This window comes from Notolepis coatsorum (genome assembly GCF_963971535.1).
Source record: "Notolepis coatsorum genome assembly, chromosome: 3".
NCBI classification, from domain to species: Eukaryota; Metazoa; Chordata; class Actinopteri; order Aulopiformes; family Paralepididae; genus Notolepis; species Notolepis coatsorum.
The window spans coordinates 14528224-14550778 of record NC_140167.1 but is presented as its reverse complement, the minus strand read 5'-3'; the positions used below and the strand labels follow the sequence as shown (position 1 = coordinate 14550778).

At 40.8% G+C, this 22555-nt stretch overlaps 1 protein-coding gene across 1 annotated transcript; it reads right to left on the bottom strand.

Annotated features, from left to right (window-relative positions):
* Window positions 1-4905: 4905 nt before the first annotated feature.
* marc1 (mitochondrial amidoxime reducing component 1) lies at window positions 4906-13668 on the bottom strand. Its single transcript, XM_084310387.1, has 7 exons — window positions 13379-13668; window positions 12225-12395; window positions 11679-11841; window positions 11173-11316; window positions 9474-9535; window positions 7185-7256; window positions 4906-6168 (listed from the first exon to the last, which is right to left on the bottom strand). The coding sequence occupies exons 1-7, from the start codon at window positions 13627-13629 to the stop codon at window positions 6042-6044; spliced, it is 990 nt and encodes a 329-aa protein (XP_084166513.1). The 5' UTR covers window positions 13630-13668; the 3' UTR covers window positions 4906-6041.
* Between the last annotated feature and the right edge of the window lie 8887 nt (window positions 13669-22555).

The window sequence follows — 22555 nt, the reverse complement described above, 5'->3', positions numbered from 1 at the left end:
AAATAAGGGACTAAACACGTTTCGCAATTATGCCACATCAATGTGGAACGCCCTACCCAAAGCTGTAAAGGAATGTGGATCACTACCCACTTTCAAAACCTCTCTCAAGGGACACCTACGGGAGACTGCAATTCAACACTGGCCCCTGTAAATATCCTAACCCAACCCCCTCCAATGTACAGTAATTTACCTAGTATGGTTTTGTCAATAGTTCAATGTACAATTGTGTTTGTTTGTACAGTGTCTCCCCCCCCCCCCCCCTCAATGTACAGTGTTACTTGTTTATACAGTGTGCCCCCCGCCCCGCCCCCCAACCACCTCCAATGTAAATTACCCAGTATGGTTGTCAATATCCCAATGTACCCAACCCCCCCCACCCAACCTCCTCCAATGTACAGTTTCTACGTCAAATGTATATACTCCCTTTTCTTGACTCCTTCTGTATCACAAACAGTACTGTATTTGCAAATCTGGTATGTCATAAATGTATAGATGTAGCAGTACTGACTATCTGTATGTCATGTATGTCATATATGTCTATATGAATTGAAAATGGGGGACCCTGATGGAAACAAGACAAACGTCTTTCTCAGGTCTGCATCCCCTTAACAATTGTATGTATTGAGCCGTACTGTATTGTACCCATTCTGCAATCTGTTAAATAAAGTTTTCATTCATTCATTCATTCATTCAGTCGTTGTGCTTTAGCCTCCCTTTCAGCAGGAAGCACCACTAACCATCACATACCACCAAGACGTATTGCCATTGCCATTTATTCTGCATTATAATAAATGGTTAAAGTGGTTCAATCTGTGAGATCCTCATTTCTGTTAGTTTTAGTGCCATCTATTGGTGATAAGCGGCCATTGCTGTTGCATCGAGAACAATTAGGATATACGTAGAATATAAACTATATAAAGGAATATCTTAACCTATCTTATCTTTCCATCTTGAAAATTCATGTTAACTACCGCTATTCTTGTATTCAAACCGCTGCTGATGTAAAACGCATCACTTCCCTGTGTGCCGGATTATTCTCCCGGGAATGTCCTGCCAGACGCCAGTGTTTAGAGCAGCCTAGAACAGCAAATGTAAAAACATTCATGAACTGGGTATAGGTAGAATCACTGTTGTGTTATATCAGTTGACAATAGAGAGTGGCAAAATAGACATTTATTTATACGGAAATGTTTGAGATTATTACTTTAAACTAATGACGCGAGTGATTCCTGACAGAAACACTTTTCATCCATTCCTCTCGTTGTGGACAGTGAGATTTAAAATAGAAAGGGTTCAAAGATGAAGCCGGAATGCTCCTGCCAAAACTCCAACACAAGTGGAGACCTCTCTCAGCTCGGTGAGAAATATAGCACCATTCCACAGCCTGCTCTTACTCTGAAAATGATCAACTCTTACTGGCAGCAAAAAACAGTTAAGTGTGAGTGTGCAATTTACTTTTGTAAGAAGCTATACATGGCATTATGACCCAGTGTCAAAAACAATGTTGTTGTAAGAAATCAAAACCCCAAAAACTAACCAAAAAAGGGTGAATTATGTGAATGTCACATTTGGAGCAATTTATGATAATAAATCTTGTTCTGCAGAAGGATTATGATTTTTTATATTTGATAAGACTAAACCTGACAAAGTAAAGATTCAAATACATATACAAAACTCTAACCACAACTAATTCAAGTTTCAAGTTTTGTTTTATATATATAAAACCATATATATATATATAACCATCAATAGTGCTTAATTAACATATATTTCATATATTTCTGCTTTTAAGAAAGAAGGTGTGCAGTTGAGGGTGAATCACACGCTCCATAGACTGGTAATACGAGGTAGTGGTATATCGCCCCCTATTTATTCAGAAATTAATTTTTAATCTCACAGACTAAGAAGTTGAAATGTCCCTGGGCACTGCAATGATGAATCAAATGTGACGTGGGAGTGAAAATAAAGATTTAAACAGACAGTGTCTATTGAAGTTTTGAGGAGTTGGACCATTTCAACAACTTTGTGGTAAGTGTGTGGCCCAGATTTTATGTTTAGGTAATAAAATGCGTCCGAGTAAACAAAATAAAATTACATGACATACCATCGCCCGGGAAATCTAAAGTTAATTTCAGTCTATGTTCATTTGCCTGGCTGTTATATGAAACAGGCAAAGAGTAGTGGTACATAATATACAGCTGTGATAATAATAATGCAGGACTTAACTCAGAAGTGTTTATTCGGCATGCAACGACATGCAGTGATGGGCAGCACACACATGCACTGTTTTTTTTTAGTGTCGCCAATGCGCTTGACCCATCCCGTCGTCCTTCCCCCCAAGGGTAGCCGGGAGCAGACAGGGCGTCGGCGAGGTACCGCGCCCGGGGACCAATCCAAGTGCTTCTTTGATTGATTGATTAAAAATTGTATTAACAGATTGCAGAATGGGTACCGTACAATACACTACAGTACAGCTCAATACACACAATTGTTAACGGGATGCAGACCAGAGAAAGACTTTCGTCTTGTTTACATCAGGGTCCCCCATTTTCAATTCATCATAACATATGACATACAGATAGACAGTACTGTTACATCTAGACATTTATGACATACCAGATCTACAAATATACAGTACTGTTTATGAGTACAAAAATAGTCTAAAAAGAGAGTATATACATTTGAGGGGGAAGACACTGTACATTGGAGGAGGTAGGTGGGGTGGGGGGGAAACTGTACATTGGAGGTGGTTTTGGTTGGGTAGTGTTGTGAGAATGATAAGATAGAATTAAATATACAGTAAAAGGAATACAGTACCAATATACATAAGTCTACAGTAAATGTAATATTGCACAGTGTTGTGCATTTATAATCAGTAGCTTAGGCTACATAGTAGACTATTCTAGTCTAGCAGGTGCTGGTATAGACTAGTAATGTTGATTTTCAGTCATCTATGACAAAAAATGTCATATATGTCATATATTATACGTCTATACCAGCACCTGCTAGACTAGAATAGGCTGTTATTAGCCTACTATGTAGCCTAAGCTACTGATTATAAATGCACAACACTGTGCAATATTACACTTACTGTAGACTTCTGTATATTTGTACTGTATTCCTTTTACTGTATATTTAATTCTATCTCATCATTCTCACAACACAACACCCCCTCTAATGGAACATTCCAGGTGGATGTGCGTTGCGTCACACTCCGTGGCCAATCTGCGCATGTGCATGGGGAAATCGATGCTTAAAAGCGGTCTTTTTCGCTGCCAATTTAGTTTTGATCGATTAGGAATGTCTCGCGCCGTGTTCAGGAGACTCAGGCGCATACAAGTCTATTCGATCATGTCTCTAGCACCCCCACAGCCGTATCTGCAATCACTTAATGTCAAGGCTCTCATCCACATTCATTAATTTGACCCCCCCGCAATCTCCTCCCCGATTTCAGAATCCCGGAAGTGTTGCGGTGGTCTATTGGAGGGGGTTGGGTTTGGACATTTACAGGGGCCAGTTTCGAATTGCAGTCTCCCGGCCGTAGGTGCTCTTTGAGTGGTTTTGAAGGTGGGTAGTGATTCACATTCCTTTACAGCTGTGGGTAGGGCGTTCCACATTGATGTGGAATAATTGCGAAACGTGTTTAGTCCCTTGTTTGAGCCGAATCTGGGTTTAACATGATTTGTGGAGCTCCCTCTGGTGTTGTGGTATTCATTGACCTTTGGGAAGTATTTTGACATGTACATGGGTACCTTAGTGGTGTAGTGTATCTTGTAGACCAGGCCCATTGCAAGTTGCTGTACTCTGTCGTCTACTCTAAGCCATCCTAGGTTGTCAAAGTGGGCAGGGGTGAGGTGGGTTCTAGGAGTAAGGTCAAGCAGTCTGCAGTAGTCTGACCAATTTGTTTTGTGATGTTTGTAATCTTGCTTTTAGCGCCTTTGAGGTGCTTTGGTACCATGAGGTGCAAGCATAGTCGTAGTACCCTTGAATACAGCTGTGATATGAAGATAGCAAAGTGTAGTGGTACGTATACAGCTGTGATATGAAGCTAGCAAAGTGTAGTGGTACATATACAGCTGTGATATGAAGCTAGCAAAGTGTAGTGGTACATATGTGATATGAAGCTAGCAAAGTGTAGTGGTACATATACAGCTGTGATAGGAAGCTAGCAAAGTGTAGTGGTACATAATACAGCTGTGATAGGAAGCTAGCAAAGCGTAGTGGTACATATACAGCTGTGATATGAAGCTAGCAAAGTGTAGTGGTACATATACAGCCGTGATATGAAGCGAACAAAGTGTAGTGGTACATATACAGCTCTGATATGAAGCTAGCAAAGTGTAGTGGTACATATACAGCCGTGATATGAAGCGAGCAAAGTGTAGTGGTACATATACAGCTCTGATATGAAGCTAGCAAAGTGTTGTGGTACATATACAGCTCTGATATGAAGCTAGCAAAGTGTAGTATACATACACCCGGGAACCAGCAAGAAAGAGCCAGGCTTACTTCTCTATTGACCAATAGAAAACCATTCAATAGCAGGGCCACGATGTATTTGACCAGAATGAGCTCTAGCTAAAAATCGACAGCATCAGATTAAAAAAAGACTGCAACCCAGCTGGCATTTCAACTCTGCTGTGACCAAGCTATGAAATGAATTACAGAAATATCGCTTTGGGGCATATGGATTATCTGGGGCAGTAATTTATTTATTTATGAATGATGAGTTGGCCCCAGGTTGCCCTGATTGGCCCTTTCAAGGAAATTAGGCTCATAATTCCTCGGTAGCCAATCAAATTACATGTAAAACACATTTGCAACTCAAGAGGCCACAATGAAGCCTAAACAAAATTACTGTTTTCACTAAAAGGTTATTATTTAAACAGTGACCTATCAGTCTATTCTATTATCTCACTCAAAAACATTATACAAATTTGTACTCGTATGTCTATTGTTATATAAATATTGACAATAAGACCATTTCCCGCCAGAGATAAAATGATAAAGAAATATATATATTAAAAGCTTTATAATGTGTCATTTATTTGACTGTTTCAACACTTTCTGCCGTGCAGTATCTGTATCAGTTCTGGTGTGTTAAGTATGATAAGATTCAACAACCAAAATGTAAAATATGTACAAGTAAGTACACACATTGTTTTATTCAGGATTCATTAGTGTTTATGGTACGCTCCTTCCAACATTATATCACCAAAGAGCAAAAAACATTTAATTAAAATTAAAATCTATTTGTTTACTTTTCGATTTTTGGAATAGTATAAATGCATAGTGGATGCTTTAAGAGGTTATACAAGTGTTTTAGTGCATGATGTGAAAAATATAATCTTTTATTATTAGTTAGTCATTTTATTATGATCTATAACCATCAGTTCTCTCTTCTTCAGTGTGCTGTTCTGAAATAGTGATTGGACCCAAAAATAAGCACCTCTTCCCTCCTTTAAAATGTGAGCAGCGTTGGCAAGTTAGCCTACATTAGCCATGTTAGATGACTTTGAAAAAGATTCTTGATATTTTGGATTTTAATCTGTAAAACTAAAAGTGAATATATATCAGGAATATGATTTGGTCATACTGTATGCATTGATGAGGGTTCCTGCTGGTTTCAACAAGTTAAATTTAAGATTTCCTTAAGACATTTTTAAGACCACTTTGAATATATATATTATATATATATATATATTTCACGGCCATACTGGCAAAAGATTATGAAGGAATATTACTATGAAAGAAGTAATTCCATATGAATTGTTGGGGGGGGGGACTGTACTTTGCAGCCTGGAGTGGACATTTCCCCCAAACACATTTAAACGTGATACAGAAGTTACTAGAAGTTACTTCCTAATCCAATACATCTTTAAGATCAATCAAAATCACATGTAAGAAGTTTTTAAGGCCTAGAATTCAATTTGAACCCTGATTGATATTCAGTGATGTGTTTTATGATGTTATCCATCTAACTGCGTGATCCTGCTCTGTGGAGTCTGATCTCTCATCCGGCTTGAAGTCTCATCCTCTCTTCAGCGGCTGATCACGTACACCACGTCACCCACCTGAAGGATCCCCGTCTTCTTGACAGTGTACAACTGTCCAAACAATGGGGACGTTTTATAAATGTGCTTCTCCTCCGGCTGACACTGGCGGTAGCTGTGAGACAAAGCATCAGGATGAGTAAGAAACCGTTCAAGTTTCACATTGATTAGGAGATAATCATCAAGTACCTACAGTAGCAACTAATAATAATAATCTATATCTGCACATATGCTTTACCTTTACTTGTTACGCTGCTGGCCAGTATGACTTACTACCATAAGTGTCTTTATATACGTGTATCACTGTACATACCGTAGCTCTATACTCAGTAGTACACATTTTTATACCCAGTTTAATCACCTGTACATTGTACATTATTATTGCACTTTACCGTTACATTTGCACTCTGGTTGGATGTCAAACTTATTTTCGTTGTACTGTACTTGTGCTGTATAATGACAATATATTTGAATCTACAGTAGCAACTAATGAGGATCTGTACAGTATATGTTTGCAAAGTCTAGGAACAAATACTATTTATCTGATAGTTAAAGGACCATACCAGTCTTTTTTGACTGCACCATTCTTGTTTCATAATCTTTAAAAAGGTGCTATAGATAATATTTAGCCACTAGATGTCGCACTAGAGAACCAGCGTGTCATTTATCCAATCAGATGCATTCCACATGGGGAGTAGGGAGGGGATACATGCACACAACATTTAATCATTTTGGACCTACTTTTCCTAAAATGTTATCTATAGTAACATTACTGTTACTGAAAGACTTGGTGGCAATTGGCTTTCAGTGTGTCTGGAAATGTGTATTAAAACACCACATACTGTAAATCCATGAAAGTCACCACATTTGACTAAAATGTTTAAATAAATGCACCTCAGATGATAGAAGGGCAGATGTGATGGTGACCATCATGAGTTTATGTGGCGTTTATTTTATCCATGTGATGAATCGGCAGAAAATAACTTTTTCAGTAACGGTAAAAGATTATGAAAAAAAAGAACGGCACAGTGATTTTTGTATCATGGCAAGAATGACTTGGAACCCATGTGTCACAGAGACTGGCGTGGTCCTTTAACTTAAAAATATGAGCTTAGCAAACATTTCTCTTACCTCTTCAGAGTTTCTAGTGGTTCCTTCCTAGAGATCACACCGGTTTCAGGATCAACCGTAGTGAAAACGCACCTATTAACAATGACAGATATCAGTGGTTAAGCTTTCGATACTTACTCACCATCTCCCTTCTGTAGTGTGGTAGTGAAAGGGTTAACCTTCTATAGTGTGGTAGTTAGTTGTGCGGTAGGTTTTATACACAATATAGTGTATAAAACAGACTATATCCGTGTTTCACTTTTTAGATGTAAGACAACTCATAGATCCTCAATGTCACTCACTAATTTACATTTTGTCATTTAACTGACGCTTTTATCCAAAGCGTTCTGTACGACAAGTCAGCAGGAAGGGTACAACTCTTTCAGCCGAGTAACAATGTTCATCAGTGTTGAAACATGAGTGCTGCAGTGTTGAATGAATAGTAGTAGAGAGAGACATATTAGTATATTAGGAAGAGTGCATGATAGATAGTAGAGGACAGTAAGAAGGTTAGTGTTTTAATTTCAGATATTGATTGAAGAAGTGTGTCTTTAGTTGACGGCCAAAGATTGGTCGGGTTTCATTCCACCATTGTGGAGCAAGGACAGAGAATAGGCGGCTTCCCTTTGATGACCCTCCCGGAGTTTGGATAGGAGTAGGTCTGAGGCGGCCAGAAGATGCAGAGCGTAGGGGTCTTGAGGGTGTGTAGTTAGAGACCATTGACCGGAGGTAGGCGGGAGCTGTTCCCATTGCTGTGCGATATGCCAGGTCAAGGACCTTGAAGCGGATTTGTGCGGTGATGGGAAGCCAGTACAGGTCCCTAAGAAGTGGGGTAACATGGGCTGACTTTGGTAGGTTGGAGATCAGACGGGGGGCGGCTGCGTTCTGAATGAGTTGAAGAGGCTTAGTGGCAGTGGTCGGTAGACATGACACGACTGTTGATTGGACGAGGAGTTGAGTGACTTCTTTTGTCAGGAAGGGGCGGATCCTTCGGACGTTGCTCAGGAGGAATCTGCAAGTTCTGGTTGTTGTGGCGATGTGAGTGGAGAAGTTCAGCCGGTCATCAAGGACAAGACCAAGGTTCTTGGCGGTCTGGGACGTGGCCACGGCTTCATTCTCCACTGTGGTGGAAAGGTCGGTCAGCGAGGAGGATTTGGCCTGCAGGTGAAGCAATTCTGTTTTGCTTAGGTTCAGTTTGAGGTGGTCGGTCGTCATCCCGGCGGAGATGTCGGACAGACGGGCTGAGATCCGCTCAGAGACATGGATATCTGAGGGAGGGAGAGGAAGAGTTGAGTATCATCGGCGTAGCAATGATACGAGGAGAAGGCATGAGACGTGATAATGTTACCCAGAGATTTGGTGTAGAGGGAGAAGAGTAGGGGTCCAAGGAGCGAGCCCTGGGGGACACCCGTCTGAAGGGGGCAGGGGGGCGACAGGGTCCCTCTCCATGACACTGGATAGGAGCAGTCTTCGAGGTAGGATGTCAGCCATGCCAGCGCAGAGCCAACCACTCCAATTCCTGCGAGGGATGCGAGGAGGATCCGATGGTCGACTGTGTCGAAGGCTGCCGACAGGTCCAGGAGAATCAGGAGAGAATCAGGACAGAGGAAAGGCTAAGTGAAGAGCCTCTGTGACTAGTTAATCCCTAGTGGCGGTTATACTTTGTCTCATGTTCAAAGAATGTGCCCTCATGCTGCGCATCTTTAAAGGTGCACTATGCAAGTTTTGAGAGAGAGATAATTGTTTACATTAGCAGAGCCTGCTACTATAATGTAATTTGTTGAACTGCACTATTAAGTAAAACAGAAGCTGGCATATGCTTATTTGAATAGCCCTGCTATTATAAACAGTAAAATGATAACTCTTCAGTGTCCCAGGGAGCCAGTTTTTCCCTGAGCATAGTTTATTGTAATGTATATTTTCATATACAATAGGATTTGTAAAACGTATCCCTCCAAAACTACATACTGCACCTCTAACAACATACTGCACCTCTAACAGTCTTTCGAGACTCTTTAGACTTTTGAGTCTATTCGACTCAACAAGTTCCACTCTTATCAACTATAGTATAGACTATGGAATTGTGGATATATATATATATATATATTATGCTCAAATGGTATATATATATATTGAGAACCACTTTATTCAACACAAATGGCGACAACAGGACACCCAGGCTTGCACTACATTTGTCTCTCTCTGGCTTCTGTCAGTGAAATAGTACATATTTTTTTTATTTATTTATTTATTTGAATAGAAAAAGGAAAAAGTGGAAGATGGGTAAAAATAAAGCATCAAGCACGTTACCTTCCGCACGACATCACACGTTGCAGTCGCACTTCTCCAATCTGGATGTATTCCCAAGAATCCTATCAAAATAAAAGTGTGCGTTTTAGTTTTTTTTGTCCGAGACTAAATTAGTCCACGTTACACTCACACACAGTGGGGGAGGGGGGGGGGGGGGGTAAAGTACGAGTCAGTCTGGAAGTACATGGTGATGAACCTGTACCTGCGTACAGAACGCTAACGACTGGATCAACCCTGGAAACCACAAAACATACAAATCAGTGCACATTCACTAATACAATAGAATATTTGGGTAACATTTTTTACTAGTTTCTTCAGAAGTTTCTGTTCCTGTCAAGGAGGGCGCCAGGGTGGCGCACCACGTACAGCGCTGCGGTGCAACACGGCCGTCCCGGGTTCGACTCCCGGACCCGGCGACCTTTGCAGAATGTCTTCCCCCTCTATCTCGCATACTTCCTCTCTCTCTCTCTCTCTCTACCGGACTGCCGGAGAAAAACAATAAAAATCTACCAAAAACATAATAATTATAATAAATAAAATAAAAACTACTCTAGACTATGGAGTAGCCTTCCCTCTTCCATCAGACTCGCCCCATCCGTCGATTCTTTCAAGTCTCGGCTTAAAACGTACTTCTTTTCACTAGCGTTTGATTCTTCCTAATGGGTTTGTGCTGCTTGTATATAGTGTATATGTGTATAATGTCTCTTCTATGTACTGATCCTCATATCTCTGCTCTACCGTATTTTAATGTGTTATTTGTTTTAGGGCCTTGTACAGCACTTTGGTCAACTCTGTTTAAATAATCAAAATAAATCAAATGTACTTGACTGACAACTCTTTTTCAGCAACATCATACTACACTTGGGGTGTAACGATGCGACCTCACACCGATTAAATTCGATTACGATTCTTCAGGCAACGATTCAATGCATCATGAAATCTCTTCATTTGACCATGATTCAATTTGATTTGATTCGATACATCAGTTAATTCCCCAAAAAAATTTGAATACACAAATGTGGCTGGGGGAACTGATTCACTCAGCATGCATGGACTATAGGTCAATAAAAACAATACACACACAAAAATAAACAAGACTTTTTGAAATTTAGATTTAAATTCTAAGCGATTCTAACATTTTCAAATCGATGCAGTTGAATCGTCACATTAGGAACGATGCATCGATGCATCGTTACACCCCTATACTCCACACATAGTTACACACACACTCACACACACAAGAGCTGCCCAGTTCAACCTCAGTCTTGTACAATACTGTCATCATCTTTCAGTCTTGATCACTCAGTGCCTTGCTCAAGGGCACGTCAGTGGTCGTTTCTGAGGGCAGGGGGGGATGAATTCTGGGATTCTAACAGGGTCACAAGTCTGCTTCTCTAACCTTTTGCTGACCTCACCTAGAATTATACGAGTCTGTGGTGTCATTGAAACATTTGAACATGGCCTCCATGCACGTAACTTGTTTGAAAAGAATATATACTATTGTGCATTTAAAGAGATGGGGCTGTGCGATTTGTTTTGAGTGTGGAACCAGTTTATACTGAGACACAGTACCATGTGTTTAAAGGGCTCATGAGACTTATACAAAGTATTCTGATACATGCATTCTTTATGCACGGTTTGACAAAACACTAACTACACAAATGGCACCTTTTTAGGTCAAAGCGTTACACAACCTCACCTCATCAAACGCTTCACAGTCGCCGACGACGATGTTGGGTCGGAATCGCTCCACCGTGACGTCCTTCTCCAGCCTGCTGCTCAGGTCCCTGACGGAGGCCTCGGAGAGCAGCATCACCGGCCCAACGTCTGGGTACGCCACCTGCTGGAGGATTGTAAAAACAGCAACGGTAAAAAATTGGGTGTCCGCTCGTACGAAAGAGGGTAGGTCAGGTGAGAGGTTATATCGGGTGTCGTGAACGTCAGAACATTAAAATCAAAATCAGATCAAAACAAGAAAAGCAGACTAAAAGCAATTACAAAATGACATACAAATGGTTATTAATCAAAGATATAAATAGGCCAAAGGTTGGAAGAGTAACAAACTATAGGGCTTGGGTTTCCAAAGGTGTTTAACGATCACATGTGATTTTGAATCCATTGATGTGTCAAAAGGGTTAGATAAAAAAATAAATAAGGTGTGTATGCATGCATGCGTGTGTGATTTTAATGGATTACAGAATTCACCTCATATTGTGAAAAAAGTGGCTCCAAGTCCACCGGCCTCCTGGGCTTCATGTGTGGCTCAAAGTACACCAGGCGAAAGGTTTTATCCGACGCCAGGTAGTGAGTCAGCCAGACAGACGCTTCATCCCCGCAGTCCCTGCCCTGGATGTCAGCGCCAAACACTCTGAAACACCGGAGAGGGGAGAGGGTTATTTTAAACGTTGTTTGCAACAAGTCTTAGGCGCTATATATATATATATATATATATATATATATATAGAGGGAAAAAACATACGCTGGTCTGACAAAATACTACAAGAGATGTCATTTAGTCAAACCAGGAATGTGAACAATGATTGATCAAATCTTTAGGCATTATACTAGTGTCAAATGTAAAACGGTGAAGCAATGTTGGGGTTTACATGATGTCTGTGTGTGTGTGTGTGTGTGTGTGTGTGTGTGTAGTTGGTGGGGTTCTAAATTCTGCCTGTGGGTTTTCCCCCTCAGAGGTACGTATGGATGCTTCTTCCCCCTCTATTCTCTCTTCAAATCCACTCAAACCCGAACCTGCAGTTGACGACCGGCTCGTCGGGCCGGTGGAGCGGGAAGCAGAGGTCCTCCATGTCGGGTCCGTTCAGACACAGCTGCCCCCCGTCTCCGGTCAGAGACACCAGCACCAGACGAGGCTCCTGTCTGCCCGTCACCATGTGGCCGTCCTCCGTGATCACAAGCCAGTGTCTGCGTCGAAAACAAACCAAGAGTTGTGGTGGGGGTTGTTTTCATTCACAAACAATTTTGCATCTCCAGTTTTGTCGCAATGAATGTTTACTGGCAAAATTACCAGCCGATTGATTGATTGATTGATTTTATTAACAGATTGCAGAATGGGTACAATACAGTACGGCTCAATAGACACAATTGTTAAGGGGATGCAGACCAGAGAAAGACTTTCGTCTCGTTTACATCAGGGTCCCCCATGACACAGACTGGTGTCTGTTATGAGTTTAAACCATTTTGCATCCCCAGCCTAATTACACTTTGCTAGGATTGGGTTCCAAAGCAAATGATTAATTTCATTTATCTCTCCCACAATGAATGTAATCTCTGTACAAGTACTTGAACACTAGATTCTAGAAGATGACCTGTAAATAATTTGTTCGGTACAGGGTCCCCCACCCATAGCCTTTCTTGATAGTACAGTGAACAAATAAATGCTGAGAAATACTAAATATAGGATACAATAGTAAAACTGTGTAGGATGCCGTAAGTAAAGACAACGGAGTCATAATCGTGACCATAGTTTGCCATAAATGGACCTTGGTGACAAATTCAAGCAATCATTTTCAAGGGATATGGATCATGGCAAACTGATTTGGGGAAATAATTAGTTTTCAGGGAATCAGCTACTGTATGTGTGTACTTTATATATTTATGTAACCCTTAAGCAACAGGCAGGTTATCTAAAAGAAACATGAACGGATCCTGCAGGAGTTGCACAGGTGCTTTGAGATACTGTGTAGGACTACTGTAGACCTAACAGGCCACTGAGCACAGAGGTCAACCCCGATGATCAAAGATTAAAACCAGCAACCTCCCAGTGGCAAGGCATAGCATAGGTGAGGCACAGAGCCATCAACGGCCATATACTCTACCATTTGTGTAATCAAATAAACGCAATCCAGTTGCGTGTAGGTAGGAAGGAAGAGGAGTGCAGCCCTTACCGATCGCGAAGCTCTCCATACTTCAGTCCCATGTGTTGACATTCTGCAAGAGCAACAGACACCGCTTTCCCGGACTTCAGGGGGTGAACGAGAAGCTGTGACACGACACCCACGCGAGTAACTTTTTCGGGTTTTCGCAAGTATTTATATCCGAGACCGAGTCCGAGAACAGCAACACCCGCTCCGCCGATCAGCAGAGCTGCCTTCTTGTTTTGTATAAACGCATTGGTCACAAGTTCTCTGAGATCCATGTTCAAATCTTACAGCGTCGTGCTGCACGAACATTGAACTTTAAAGGGGGCCGACCTTCCTGGCCTGTGTGCCGCAGGATAGACCAATGGGATCCATCTATGACGTTTTACGTTTTCCCGTTTGATTGATTGATTGATTGAAAACTTTATTAACATATTGCAGAATGGGTACAATACAGTAGGGGAGAGTGGGGTGAGTAGTGCCAAGGGGCATGTAGTTCCACCCCTGTTATCTAGAAAACCATAGAAGAAGTTGGTCATGTGACAACATATTTTTGAAGAGGCATCCATTTCACTCAACCTGCAGAGAAGGGAGACACCTGGCTTGAGAGGTAAGCACATTTAAGTTCAAAAAACAGTTTTTTGCCCTCCAAAGTAAAAATGGTATGATCAAGGTTTTTTGATTGCTGTGTTTGAACAATTATAGACAACTTTGAAAACAGTTCACACATGTTTTAGTGCTTTAGTAAGCTACACCATGAGTCTATACAGTTAGCATGATGCTAGCTCAAAACAGCTGGGGGATGCATTTTCTTCAAAATGGTAGGCTTGGGGTGATTTGTGCCAAAGGGCCTGGGTTAAGTTGTGCCAGATATTCTCTTTGTTAAGTTGCCCCAACTTATTTTATTAACTATATATATTACTTTATTGTATTTTATTGTTATTGTACATTGCATTCTTGCATTTGATCACTAAAACTATGTGATATTCTTAATTTTAGACCAAAATCCATCATGCCACGCAGATATACAAATGGAAGACAGACAGGGTTTCAACTCCTCTTGAGAAGTTGGAAAGAGCAGTGAAAGAGGTGCAACAGGGGAAGACTATACGTCAGGTTGGAAAGGAGATGAAGATCTGCAGGATTCTTTATACCGCTTTTGAGATTAAAATGATCTGTTTTACGTAAAATTATCAATGGCACAATTTACCCCAGTGTATTCTCTCTAATGTCACAACTTACCCCGCACCGGGGGCAAGTTGTGCCACAAAACCACCTTTTTTTCTAAAGCTATATTTCTGAAACAGTTTATTTAAGATCCAAAGTGATTGTCCCCAGGGATGCACAACATCCTAAACTATATGTACATATTTTAGTTGGGGTGGGGGCATTACTGTAATCCCCTTGCTTTAAAGGCACTTTAAGTAAAAAGTGGCACTGCTCACCCCACTCTCCCCTACTTGATTGATTGATTGATTGAAAACTTTATTAACATATTGTAGAATGGGTACAGTACAGCTCAATACATACAATTGTTAAGGGGATGCAGACCAGAGAAAGACTTTCGTCTTGTTTACATCAGGGTCCCCCATTTTCAATTCATCATAACATATATGACATACACGACATACAGATAGACAGTACTGCTACATCTATACATTTATGACATACCAGATTTGCAAATACAGTACTGTTTGTGATACAAAAAGAGTCCAGAAAAGAGAGTATATACATTTGACGTAGAAACTGTACACTGGAGGAGGTTGGGTAGGTGGGGTGGGGTTGGGTGGGTGGGGGGGGGGGGGGGGGGTAGGAGGGGTGGGTGGGTCTGGGACACTGTACAACTGTACAAGCAAAACTGTACATTGGAATATTGACAAAACCAAAAAAGACTTGGTAATTTACTGTACATTGGAGGGGGTTGGGTTAGGACATTTACAGGGGCCAGTTTCGCTAGGATAATTCAGTGGTTTGTTTATTTGTCCCATCTGTGCTCTATAGAGACACTTGCAGACACAATGTAGGAAAACTGCAATCTGTAGATCAATTGGCTTGGTTTATTTATTCAGTTACAAATAGACTGTAGTAGTAGTGTATGCCCCACCCAACCCCCTCCAATGTACAGTTTCTTCCCCCTCAAATGTATATACTCTCTTTTAGAAACTCTGTCTCTTAAACATTACTGTATATTTGTATATCTTGTATGTCATAAATGCCTGGATGTAACAGTACTGTTTATCTGTATGTCGTGTATGTCATAAATGTTACGATGAATTGAAAATGGTCTTTCTCTGGTCTGCAACCCCTTAACAATTGTGTGTATTGAGCCGTACTGTATTGTACCCATTCTGAAATCTGTTAATAAAGTTTTCAATCAATCAGTAAAAAGACGTGGGCTTACAATAAGATGGAAACCCACAAACTTTACTTAAAGGTGCAGTGACCTTTAAAAATATATATTCATTTAAAAAAAATATACATATACATATACATTCGGATAGTTTGATTTGTAGATGGGAAATCTGTTATTTGGACGATTCTTTCCCCATCATCATAAATCTAAATAATTTACTCCAATGTTTGTAAACATCATCAACGTAAACAAACATATTAAAAAACCCCACATTCATATTCATCTGTTGTCTATTGTTAATTCTTGTATCACGAGCTCACGTCGATCAGCTAGAGAATTAGAATATGTTTCCATTCCTATTCTTCTTGTGTGTGTCTATGTGGATCACAGATTGGGCCTTTAAACACTCAGCTATTCCCTGGCAACTGACAAATCAGTCAACTCATAACATTTCAATCCTAATTTACTCAAATGTCAAGTTAGACCGCGCTCTCAAGATTCTACACTGGGTGCTGAAATCCAATTAAGTATTATATAAAAAAGAAGCAGTGAAGCTAGACCAGCACTCTCATGTTCAAGTATTTAATGGCAGCCTGAAACAAACATGTTTCGGAATTACATATTCCTTCTTCAGTGTTATAGCTTGCAAACACTATAACACTGAAGAAGGAATATGTAATTCCGAAACATGTTTGTTTCAGGCTGCCATTAAATACTTGAACCTGAGAGTGCTGGTCTAGCTTCACTGCTTCTTTTTTATATAATCCTAATTGACTCCAAATGTCCCCCAATGAAACAAACGGTCGATCTTGGAGCAGAAACCGGATGACGTAATGCCATACAGCTGACCTTCCAAGTGAGACTATTTCTGTCTTTGACATAGATACTCAGGTCTATGGCCAAAGCGGAGAACAGCAGATGCTAACACAATGGGGAGTCGATCCAAGGATTTGTAGAGTGGATACTCCGTCTGTTGCTTTCCTGTGCAGGTCTAATGGCTGAAGGCAATTTCATGCAGTGGGCACAAAGCCAGTTCTATCTGGCTTGATGTTGCAATGGCAAGCACATTTTGATAACAAGGTACAACCTTAATTGCTTTACATGCTTAAAAGGACACAAAAGGAGGCTAAACATGACGTGTCAAGAGTGTCAGACAGTATTATTCACAGGATTAATGTGGTATATATGAATGGGGGGGGGGGGGGGGGGTAAAAAAAAAAAAACTATTGGTCAGTAAGTTACATGTTGGAGAAACTACAATGAGAGCCCTGTGAGGCCCTCGTTGCAAAATTACAACATCACTTTTAGCTATTTAAAGAAAAGTCTGTAAATGTTTATTTAAAATGTTTGCAGCACATTTACATAGTCAATGGGTCCTGTTCAGCCTCACAATGCTATTGGATTGTAAATGTGTTTATAGGTCCCACATTCTGGCCTCTGAAGTTGCTAATGTCAATTTAATTTGGGCCTTACAGGGTTTTTAACTCTTTATGTGCCAAAAACATAATATCTCGTGTTTCACCGCCAACGCTTGAGTGCCAAAAACGTAATCTCTCGGACGGCTGGGTGGCGCAGCGGACTAAGCGCTTGTCACCAATGCAAGAGACACTGGTATCGAATCCGGCTGTCAGCGTTGCCTCCGGCTTGGCCGGCCGTCATACTGGCTCGATTGGCAGAGTCAGCGGGAGGGAAGCCGGTGGGTGGGTCCGGGTCGTTGTAAACAGAGACTCCTACAGTTCGGTCGGGGCGCCTGCACAGCGAGGGAAGGATCTGGAGGGAGTTAGTGTGACCTTCCACACGTTACACTCTCCCAGTGAGAGTCCGCGCTGCCAGGTGAAAAGAAGTGGTGGGCTGGGTACACATGTGTCGGAAGAAGCATGTGATAGTCTCCGCCCTCCCAGACCGACGGTAGGGGGTAGAGTGCACAACGACCAGGAAGGGGATTGGGAATTGGCATAACGACTAACATTGGGAGGGGAGAAAAACGGAAAAAGAAGGGGGAAAAAAGATTTTTAAAAACGTAATCTCTCGTTTTTAGATCCTTTGATCTTTTTCCTTTGATCCCCGTTCTAAACACTCAGCCGGAGCTCCCTGGGTCTCCCTGGCACATCTGCCTACGTTGGAATTGCAATGACGATCGAATCTCGCCAGGTGGCAATATCGCCTACCTTTTGAACTGGGATAGTTTAGTGTGGGGAGGACAGATCCTGATTCCTGTCTGTCCTGAGGGGGAGGAGTTCTTGCAGAGCAATCGCTCTGAGATTTTCTCGCCTCAAACCTATCGTTTCCTGTATACACGATTATACACATATACACGAGGAATCGAGATGATATCACTCAGGATTATTCTTTTTGGAGTACCTTCTGGCTAAGGTAAGGTCTATTCTATGTCTATTTTACCTAACCTAAAACATGTTTTTGTAACGATCACAGTGTCGTATTTTACCGAACCTAAAACATGTTTTTGTAACGATCACAGTGTCGTATTTTACCGGACCTAAAACATGCTTTTGGTAACGATCTCAGTTTTCAAGTTAAAACGACCCCCCCCCCCCCCTTTGATGATTTTGTGAAGACACATATCGCTGCTGGCGGGACAAAACCTTGTAACTCCAAAAACCCAACTTTTCAGCAGATGAAAAAAACGAACACAGATTTGAGGGTGAATAGAGTTACGAGGTTTAGACAGATGATTGGTTTAATGCTTTCCCATTGTGTAGACTTTGTAAAACCACACACACACGGAGGATGATCTACTGAGTTGAAAAAAAGAAATAAAAAAATTTAGTTACGAGGTTTTGTCCCGCCAGCAGCGATATGTATATGGTATATACCTTTGATTTGGAAGTATTAGGGGTTTCAGGCGAGCAACCTGAACGATTTGGGTATAATGCATATAACGCTCGCTATCTATGAAAAAATACTGGATTATTCTGGAAAGGGGCGATGTTTAGCATGGAATAGCGCACAAACTACAGTATGTAGAAATGAACTGGTTAGTCAGTCTTGGACTATAAACAATGCCTGTCTCCATAGACAAGCATTGTCTATTGTCTCCGTAGCTATAATACAGAAAACACGATGGGTCCGCAAACATCGCTAAAATGGTCAATAACGCTGAGTAAGGGTTGAGTTAACTATTGAGTACAGATGGGGAAAGAGTGTGACACTCAATGAGTTAAAGGTGCACTATGTAATTTTGTGAGAGTCAGAGAAGTGAATAATTTCCAAGGTATATTTTCATAACTGAATAGACAAACTGTGTCCTTGGATCCCTGCACCACTGTTTGAAGCTAGAAAACCACCTGAAAAGTTACTATTTTACTGCTGTCATTTACAAAGGCAGGGCCCACAATTTTGTTTACAAACATATTCTAATTCTAGGCTTATGTTTGGTTCACAGTGCCTAAAGATTATTTTGTTTTCATTTATGCTAATATAAAATGGAATAATTCTAAGGATTATAGTAAATGTCTTTTGCAGACTCTGCCAACAAATCCCCCCTCCTATGAAACGAAACGATAGTGCACCTTTAACAACACAGCGAACCTAGGCGTTCTAGTCACCTCGCTGTAGCGTTGCGCTAGTGTTATGTAAAATCAACTTGGCATCATTAGGTCCAATCCCAATCCCCCCCCCCCCTTGGCCCTACTGTACCACTTGGCCCCAAAACTCCATTATGCGCATAGTGGCTGTCATGTTTCTTTTGGGGACCGAGGGGTGGTGGTTATCTAGCCCTCCAAATGACCCTCCCAAACTGAGCGTTATATCTTGTTTACCTGGCAGAAGAAGTGCATACTGTAGGATAGGCTCCTGGATCCTAATCAAAATTCCCATGGGGACACCATCTGGACCTAACGTTTTTTCTATACATTCAAGATTTTTAGCAATTTTTTTTTACTCTCTTGAGGTACATTTGCACACATAATTATATAATATGTGTAATAATAATATAATATGTAGAAATAATGTATTAGAAGTCCCTATAGCAACATGGAAGGACAACGGAAGAACATAAATAGATCCAGCATTCCTGTGGTTATTAGAAAGAGGATTGTTCAAGCTGCTTTCTTATAAATGTTGGGTATGGTGATGTGATTCATAGGCATGCTGCGGCTTCAACTCTTAAACCGCTGGACTCTGCCTATCATTCTGCCCTCAAATGTATTACTGGTGACAGATATGATACCCACCACTGTGTCCTTTATGAAAAGGTTGGATGGCCTTCTCTGATTGAAAGGCGTAACTATCATTGGTAATTGTTTATTTTTAAAGCCCTTATTGCTAAACGTCCCTCTTACATCACAACACTGTTGGAATGGAATCTTGGAACCTATTCTACACGTTCAAATGACTGGTTCTTAGGGTTCCTCCAGTTTGCTCTGAATAGGAAAACTTATTTTTCCTTTGATGCTTCCAACACCTGGAATGCCCTCTAACTGACTCTGAAGTTGGAGGTTCTTCCTTCTTTTGCTGCATTTAAAAGTATGATCTCCGACCACTGTGCGTCGACTTACAACTGTCTTAGCTGATTTTGTATTGTTTATTCTTATTTATTGTGCCTGTGCATGAAATTGCTGATAAACTGTCTTGTTTTGTAAGCTCTCGTCGCTGTTATTGTATATATTGTACACATCTTGCAGTCCTGTATATTGTGTGTTTGTATATTGTGTCATTTCTAGTTTGTTTTTGTTGTTTATATTGTCTATATCTATATATTTCACTGTGGAAATGAGGGAAACGTCATTTCAACTTTCTGTCTTGCACAATAGAAAATCTACAATAAAGTTGACTTTGACTGTAAATTAGGGTAACCAGTGTCTCATGAGTTGAAATAAAATGAAATCGGTGCAGCAAAAACCTGTTCAATGCACTGTATCAATACTAACTAACTTAATTGATTTCAGAGATTAAATGGTTTCTCCACAAGGCAATATGTAATTTCCATCAGTCAAGATGGTTTATTTGTTCCAAGTTACGTCATCAGATTGTAGTACTTTTACTACAGTGATCATCATTAATGATACAAATTTAACACAGGGACTAGTTTGGATCTCATGGACCCCATCAGGTATAGATCTTTTTGGGAATGTTTTTTTTCCACAATTTAATCTTGGAACTCTATACGGCATTCAATGACCAGTAGCCACTGTGAAATCACCATTAGAATGTCCAGTTCTTCAAAATTCTAATCTCAAACGTGAAATGATCTGAAAGTGAACCTTATGGGAAATATCAACAACATAGTCTTGGACACGTTCTGATTCGCTGGATAAAGTACGGATTCACATTTTTAATATTCCGCTTCACTTATCTGTACTTCAGGGGGCACAATAACAACCATGAAATACCTCAGGAAGAACTATATATTAAAGGAACACGCCAACATTTTGGGAAATTAGCTTACCGTCTTCTCCAGAGAGAGACAAGAAGATAGATACCAGTTTTCTCTCTGTGCGTTCAGTAGAAAGCTATCTGGCTGCACGTTAGCCTAGCTTAGCACAATGAATGGAAGCGGACATGGCCGGTTAGCCTAGGTATTGTCCAACTAACACCTCTCCCGAAGGCTAACCGGCCATGTCCGCTTCCATTCATTGTGCTAAGCTAGGCTAACATGCAGCCAGATAGCTTTCTACTGAACACACAGAGAGGAAACTGGTATCTATCTTCTCTCTCTGGAGAAGACGGTAAGCTAATTTCCCCAAATGTTGACGTGTTCCTTTAACAGACCGTTAAATAACCATCAGTTACTCAAGTCTCAGACCTGGTGTGCCTAGAAATCCTTCCAGAATGACTCTCACATCCGTGATTTCTACCTGCCCACCTCTGATTCTGAAATCGGTTAATATTTGTGCCTTTTCGTTCCCTATAGGTACTTAATAGGTGCTTGTGCTCCCTAAAGTGAAACGTTACCCACATTTGAATATTGTTTCAAACATTTTAACTAGTTGAGCAAGCTGTGCCTATACCTTATCTTACTCGTGGAACCTATCATGAACAGCACCAAAAGAGAACACATATCTTGCAACTATGACATAAGCTAAATCAAGCAACTTACTCCCAGAGTGTTTAAAATATATTCAAGTATACTGTTTTGCTCCTTGTTACGACATCAACATACTTTCTTTCAAGTAAGAATACAGAGACCTGTTTATACCAGTGCATAAAAGAATGGTGATTGGTAAAAATCCAATAAAACCGGTACAGTACTTGGGCTATTTAGGTCTGGGTCAAAGTCTGGGTCAATTCCTGCAAACAACCAAACATGGAATACATTACGGCCAGTTTCTCCTCTATTCAAGTGTGCAAAGAAGAGTTGTACATAAATGTGACTGCTCCCATTATGTAAAACTATAGTATTCCTGTATGCCCCCCCCCCATACAACAAAATGCTATAATATTACTGTAGTATTTCTATGGTAACACCACAGGAATACTACAATGATTCATCTTAATGGCTATAATATTTAACTAGAGAAATATCACATGTTGAATCACTACAGTATTTCTGTTGTAAATCTATAGTGTGTGAAGAACATGATAGGAATACTATACATTTTACTGTAATTCATTTTCACATGGGCTCATTTTGTGTGTGCAGTGCAGTGCAACATGACAGATCAGTCTCCTGGACGTGGATAGCCTCCAGTGAGTCCTATAGTTGAAGACCCCCACCACCTAGGACAGACTTCCCAAGGTCTCTCCATGGAACCAGCTCCATAGACCTCGACGTATATATGTCCGCAAATATACTGAGAGGCTGTGTTCGTTATAGGCACCGAGTTCTGTGTGAAGCCTAATATATATGTAACACTCAGTCCTTCAAGTCAGAGAGAACAACCAGTGCGAGT